Source organism: Psammomys obesus, unplaced genomic scaffold (assembly GCF_907164565.1).
Source record: "Psammomys obesus unplaced genomic scaffold, mPsaObe1.curated_primary_1811, whole genome shotgun sequence".
Lineage (NCBI taxonomy): Eukaryota > Metazoa > Chordata > Mammalia > Rodentia > Muridae > Psammomys > Psammomys obesus.
This window is the reverse complement of record NW_026585644.1, coordinates 19,515,882-19,522,602: the sequence shown is the minus strand read 5'-3', so window position 1 is coordinate 19,522,602 and position 6,721 is coordinate 19,515,882. Positions and strand designations below refer to the sequence as shown.

General features: G+C 48.7%; 1 protein-coding gene across 3 annotated transcripts in view; it reads left to right on the top strand.

The window, feature by feature from the left end:
- The window catches only part of Asap2 (ArfGAP with SH3 domain, ankyrin repeat and PH domain 2), a 148,225-nt gene that overhangs the window by 99,018 nt on the left and 42,486 nt on the right, over window positions 1-6,721 (top strand). For all 3 annotated transcript variants that reach the window (XM_055625310.1, XM_055625301.1, XM_055625319.1), the window contains exons 10-11: window positions 4,087-4,190; window positions 4,290-4,359. In XM_055625310.1, coding sequence (XP_055481285.1) covers window positions 4,087-4,190; window positions 4,290-4,359 — 174 coding nt within the window. The remainder of the gene's footprint in view (window positions 1-4,086; window positions 4,191-4,289; window positions 4,360-6,721) is intronic.

Genomic DNA, 6,721 nt, shown 5'->3' with positions numbered 1-6,721 from the left:
GATGCCTATCTGTAATGCCAGCACTTAGGAGGCAGAAGCAGCGGGGAGCTCTGAGTTCAAGACCAGCCTAAACAAGAGCAAATGCCAGGTCAGCCAGGGCTACAAAGTGAGACCCTCTCTTAGGAAGGAAGGGAAGGAGGGAGAGAGGGAGGCGGGGGTCATGGGAAGGCCAAGGATGTGGCTCGGTGGTAGAAAGCTTGCCTAGCATGCAGAGTCCTGGGTTCAATCCCTGGCACCCCCAGTGCCGCTGGCTGCCACCATGCCCTTTCTCTCAGTTGCTTTCATCTTCTGTTCTCTCCATCCTGTGCACATCTTCACATAGCCATCTCAGTGAGGTCCGTAAGGGGTGATCTTCTGTGAGGCCACTGGTAGTGAGAATTTAGCCGTGGTCCTGAGGGGATCAGGCTCTGGGAGGTGGTCTCAGGAGGCCTTTATTCTCTCTGTGTGTCTTGTTTTTTTGAGACAGGGTTTCTCTGTGCAGCCCTGGCTGTCCTGGGCGCTGGGGATCGAAGGTGTGGGCCACCGCTCCCAGCCTCTGCTTCTGCGTCTCTTTTTTTAAGTGTCCCAGTCTTGTAGCGTGTGAGCGAGCAGTTGGCTGTCGAGTAGCAAACTCTGCTCTGACCACCGTCTCCTGACTCTGGTTTTTCCTGTCTGGATTTGTGGCCTTGTTCTGCTCGACACTATCTCACTGCCGGCCTCTGCGCTGAGTCCTGGGCAATCCTGGCCTGGTCTTACTTGCCTTGGTGGGAGGAAGGCTTGCTCAGCACCTTCAGCTTTTGTTTCTTAAGCTGTGCACCCCACAAACACACCAGAAAAAGGGGGCACAGTGCTCCCTGCGTCCCTAGTAACAATCTGGAAGTGGGATGAGAAGAGCAATTGGGGATACAGTGTGAGAGCTCTGTTGGGGGTTCTGCCAGTGGCTACAGTTCCCGAGTCAGAACTTTTGGAAGGTGGCTAGGAGATGACAACATCTCAGAGGTGGAGCAGGAAGACTAGCTTCTCATTCAGGACTAGGGCAGAGCAGAAATGCCAAGTCTTAGTCTTTCCCATGTGCTAGCATGAGAGAGGCAGGGTCTAGGCCTCCCCTGCCTCAGTCTCCCACAAAGCAGGAATAATGTTGCCTGTTTTTGCAGTTGGTAGGAGAGGTATGAGGGTTTTCGTTAAGGTCTCAGCTCACTATCTTGATGAACAGGTGCTAACTCATTTGTTCAACTCTCCTCAGATGTAGCAGCGAACAGAGGCCATGCTGCACGACCTGCTGCGTTCACACACAGTGTCTGAGCAGTCATGGACCACCTCTGCTGCTGTTCACTGCTCCATCTGCTTCCTTCAGTCCTCCTTGCTAGCCTCTTCTCTCCCTGACATCTTGCTGCTCCCACTCTTGCTCAAGCCCTTCTCTCCTATCATAGGCCCAGGACTTTGGGGGCCATTTGGCTCCCCAGTCATAGGTCCTACCAGTGTCACTTTTCCTCTATGAGCCTCACACCCTGACCCTAGAGCCAGGAGTATAGGTGTGCACCATACCCAGCTCAAAGGCTCTTCAGTGATGTATAGAACTTTAGTCTCCCGTAAAGAGCCATTCAAGTGACCAAGGCAGTATTTCTCCTTGGTATTATTTCTTGCAGTATAGAAAGCTGTTTTCTTTCTTTCTTTCTTTCTTTCTTTCTTTCTTTCTTTCTTTCTTTCTTTCTTTCTTTCTTTCCTTCCTTCCTTCCTTCCTTCCTTCCTTCCTTCCTTCCTTCCTTCCTTCCTTCCTTCCTTCCTTCCTTCCTTCCTTCCTTCCTTTCCAGATTTCTAATACTTAAATTAGTACTGTCCTTTAGGGAGAGTGTGAGACCCGAGGCCACCCTCCTGTGAGGAGTATACAGTCAGCACCCAGGCCCTGGCAGTCACATATCCAGCCTCAGGTGTATAGGAAGACTTAACAGGGTTGCAGTTAAGCAGTGCTCCCCACATAGATCCAGCGGTTCCGTGCTTTCTGCATCAAAATCCCAGCTGCCTTTTTTGCAGAAATTGACAAGCTGACTCTGAGATTTATATGGAAATGCAGAAGGACCCAGAGTATACAAAACAGTCATGAAAAAGAAAATTGGAGCACTCACATGTCCTGACCTCAGGACTAACCCCAAAGCTGTAACAACCGTAGCACTGCCATGTGTTGGAATGTGGATGGGTGTGCAGAAGGATGGGACAGAATTGAGTTCAGACATAGACCATACTTTTGTGGTCGGTAGACTCTTCAGCAGTGTTGCCAGGACTGTGGGAAAAGAGTGGTTTTGAGTCAGCTGGGTGCCCATCAGAAATGGAGTGAATTTGAAACCCCGCCTCAGCATAACCTTAAATTACCTCAAAGAGTAAGAGCGTTATAAAACTCTTCAAAGATTTATTTATAGCTATAACCTCCATGATCCTAAATTAGGCGCTGGTTTCTTATGAATTTGTACTTTACACCCCTAAAGAACAAATTACCGAAGTCTTCCAAACTGGGTAGTGGTGTACACCTTTAATCTCAGCAGTTGGGAGAAAGAGGCAGGTGGATCTCTGAGTTCAAGGCCATCCTGGTCACAGAATGAGTTCCGAGACAGCCCAGGGCTATGCAGAGAAACCCTGTCTCAAAAAAAAAAAAAAAAAAAGGATTCTAAACTGGGCAGAGTCCCTTGAGGTTTGCTGTTACTTGAAGCCGAAGCCTGTACTATGACTCGGGGAAGCTGGCTCTTCTTCCTTCTGGCTCAGCCCGTGTCTCTTCTTCCCTGGGTGTTGGCCACAGCTCTCGCTCTTGTCTCCTGTCTCCTAACTCCCTTGTCTTGAATCTCTCTCTTTTTTCTTTTTTGAGAGACTCTTCCTGAAGTATGTATTTTTGGTCCCTCAGTTCTTGGGTGTTTAAAATTCTCTCTTCAGTTTGGATTTTATGTTGATCTTCAGACATTATTAGTTCCATCATTGTCTGGGCACTGCCTTTGTTTCTCGGGTAATGATCAGCTTCTTGGCACCCGGAAGGAGGTTGGCCCTAGTCTCTGATAACTTCCGCTTGGTGGAGGGAGCTGTGGTATCAGAGCCGCGCTTCTGTCTGACACTCTACTCCGGGTCTGAGAGGCTCTGCCCCTTAAGCAAACCACTTATCATCACATCTCGTTTCATCTTGTTTCATGGCTTGGCAGAATCCACAACAAACAGAAAAGGTCTTAGCCCTTGCCTGGTTGTGAACTCTTCATGGGCATTTCCCATCCGCTTACGCCTAATAGGTCAGCCAGAATCCAGCCCTGGCTGGTCGCTCCCTCTGTGCCCAGTGTGGCACTGGCCTGGATTCTGGAGCATTTCCTCTGGTTCCAATCCTAGAGTTTGTCATCAGGTGGATGCACTGTGAGTCTCGGCTGAGCACACTGCTGGCCTTCTCTGCAACTGTGGCACACTTGGTCAGAGTTGGACCAATTAGGATCAGTGCACCCACCGCCCACAGACACTCCATGAGATGGACAAGGCGAGGAAGGGAATATTGGACCGTTGCTGTTATGTACATATGTGATCGTATCCATCCTTACTACATTTATGTTTTATTGAGTGTTTTCCTCTTGTCCAAGAAAGAAACTGAGGCAGAAAGACCAATTTCAATTTGCCCATGTTACAAGCAGTGATCTTTCTCAACACAACTCCAGAACTTTCCTTCCCAAGGCTTCACCACCACCGTATCTCCCAGTCATTGGCAGGGTCCAAAGTAAAATCTGTCTCTCCCAAGGTGGCTCATTAAAGCCAGTTTAGAAGTACTGATAATTTGGGGGTGATGGAGATGCTGGGGTGGAACTCAGGGCCGTTCACTTGTGAGGTAATCCTCTACCACTCACCTCCCCCAACACCAGTGCTAGAAATACTGGGTTTTGACATTTCCTTCTACAGCCTGATGGATGCAGTTTATGAAGGTTTTTGGGTTTGTTTTTTTTTTTGTTTTGTTTTTTGGTTTTTTGGTGTGCGATTAGAGAGGGAAATTTTATAATAATAAAACATATAGGTACATGTTTCTTTTTATGTAGTGCGTGTTTTAAAACTGGGACTTAAACAAGATGCATTAAAAAGCAGTCTCTTGACTTTTAGGACTCACAACTTCGCCAAAGTACAGCCTACAGCTTACATCAACCTCAGGGAAACAAGGAACACGGGACGGAGCGGAATGGGAACCTGTACAAGAAGAGTGACGGGTAGGTGACCAGCCTGCTAGTGCTGAGTTGGACCGTGTGCTGGCTGTCTCCCATGTTCCTGTCTAAACTCTGCCACTCTCCCCTCTTCTCCTCCTTAAGGATCCGAAAAGTGTGGCAGAAGAGGAAGTGTTCAGTCAAAAATGGCTTCCTGACCATATCCCACGGCACCGTGAGTGTCCCTCTTGATCCACTCTGTCAGCTGGGGGTGGTTGCTAAGTCTGTTCCATCCTTGCAGCCAGGTCACCTGCCATGGCGTCACCAAATCCAGGACAAACTAATCACTCAGGCCACCTTGCTTTAGTAGCCCTTGACTTCCACAAACTGTCAAACCTGCTGCCCCAGCCAGCTGCGTCCTGGACATCCTCCTAACAGAGAGGATGAATACTCTTTCTAGTCATAAGACTTTTGGGAACCAAATCTAAAAGAAAAAGGAATTCCATATCTCCCTAATAGAAATTTTGCATACTGTGTCCCACCTAAATCCAGTTTTTCCTCTTGTCATCCTGTTTTTCAGAGCTCTGTGCAGCGCAGTGGAGCCCTGCGTGGGCTTCTGAGAGAGAAAAAAAAAATCACTTTTCAGTTTAGTTTTCAGAGAATAGGAACTCTGTCCAGCCCTTTCCTCCCTCCAGTGGTGTGACTAAGGCTGGTGCAACTGGTCTGGATTGTCAAGGCCAAGTTAGTTGTCCCTTTTGTTGAATGAAGATGGTTTTCCCCCCGCTTCGGAAAACCACGAGCTACTGCCTTGTGCCACACATATACCTTGGCTGTGAGCGTGGGTAATGGCGAAAATCTGAGCCTTTATCTCAGTCTTCCTGTCCCCCATCCTGTAGTCCCTTGAAGAGGAGTTGGGCAGAAGCACAGATGAGCTTCTTGGATCTAGTAGAAAGGTTTTCCTTTAAGGTAGGTCCTGAGAAACTTAGCATCTTTGACCCTCAAAGAAAGCTTCATGTGCAGGAGTCTGGGGAGGGGATTGCCCCCTTCACTTTTGGCGATTCCATTAAGGGCAAGATGCTAGAACTGACTTGTACCAAGCGTTGACCTGGTCTCTGCCGCCTCTGCCCAGGCTACTGACTGTATTTCTGGATTTGGGGAAGTGAAGATCATCTGTCTTCCCATCTCCTGAGCTGCTTCTCACTTCTGAGCCTTGTACTTTGGATACACTGTTCTTTCCACACAGCAGGTGCACAGGAGTGAGAGGGCTCGGGGGCTTTAGACTAAGGGAGACAGACGTGTCTGACCATCCGTCCTTTAGATGCAGGACGGCAGGCCAGGAGGACGGTTCCTCTCACAGGCCGCATCCCCTGTGGGGCTGTGTTTCATTTCTAGTGTCTGTCAGGTTGTCTTAGCTCAGGCACACCGCCTCCAATGTAGAGTAAGGACAGTTTTCTTTCCCTGCAGTTAGAGCTCTGTGTCCCAAGGCATAGTTCCCTTTTTGGGGTCCCTGAGGTACCCTCCACTTAAACCAACAACAGGGCTGTGATTCCTTGAACATGCCTGATCATTCCTTGCTGGCATTGTAAGTGGTTTCAAGTGAGTTCCAGAGTTTCAGCTTGCTCTCCAAAGGCATGATCAAAATTCTTTAAATTTTGATAGGTTGCCCTAGTTTTGGGGCAGACAGTGGTTATAATTATCTTCACTAGGATGCTGATGGCTCTTCTTGCACAGTGTATATATATTTTAAGAGCCATGTGCTTTGAGGCGAACCCTCTCAAGGAACCTCCACTTGGGTTGGGAGATGGGGGGACAGTGTCCTCTGGCATTAGCAGCCACTTCCTGCTTGCTATAGCTGCAGGTGGGTCCCAGTTCAGCCTCCACCTAATGGCCTTGGAGGAGACTGGGTAGCTTGCCTTTCAGTGTTCCTTTCCCCCTGACTGTGTGTCAGTCTGTATGCCCTGGTAGTCCAGATCCTGGAGGACCCTCCATGTGCCTATACCACCAGAATGTTCACATCTTGTAGATGTGAATGATGTGGGCCAAGAGTGAGGACTGGGAGATGCATTATTTGAGTTTTATTTGGCTTTTATCTGGCTCCTGTGGAGCTTTCCCCTTTTGCCAGTAATTCCTGACTCCACTTCATTTACCAGCAAGAGAAAGGGGCAGATTTCCAAAGGTGGGTCTGAGGAAGTAGGGATCTAAGAGCAGCTCCAGGCACTCACCTGGGATTAGGATCCGTGGGAAGCAGAAACTCCTAGATCATGCTTGTGCTATCAGGAAGACAGACCCTTCTGGAAGCAGGCAGCCTCTGGAAAGTGAAATTGCTGCACTCCTTACTCCCAGAGGAGTCCGAGTACCCTCGAGGATGGGTGCGGTGAGAGCCTACATTGGTATCGCCACAGCACTGGAAAGGTCATTCTTGGGATGAGAGCTCTGGTTAGGGGTCTTCTTGACCAGGTTCACAGCACTGCCTTCCCACCAAGGCCTGAGGGCTGGATTGTGCTGGAAGAATGCCTTGCTGTTTCAGAGGGCCCAGTATTTTAGTATGTATGTATGTATGTATGTATGTATGTATGTATGTATGTATGTATGTATGT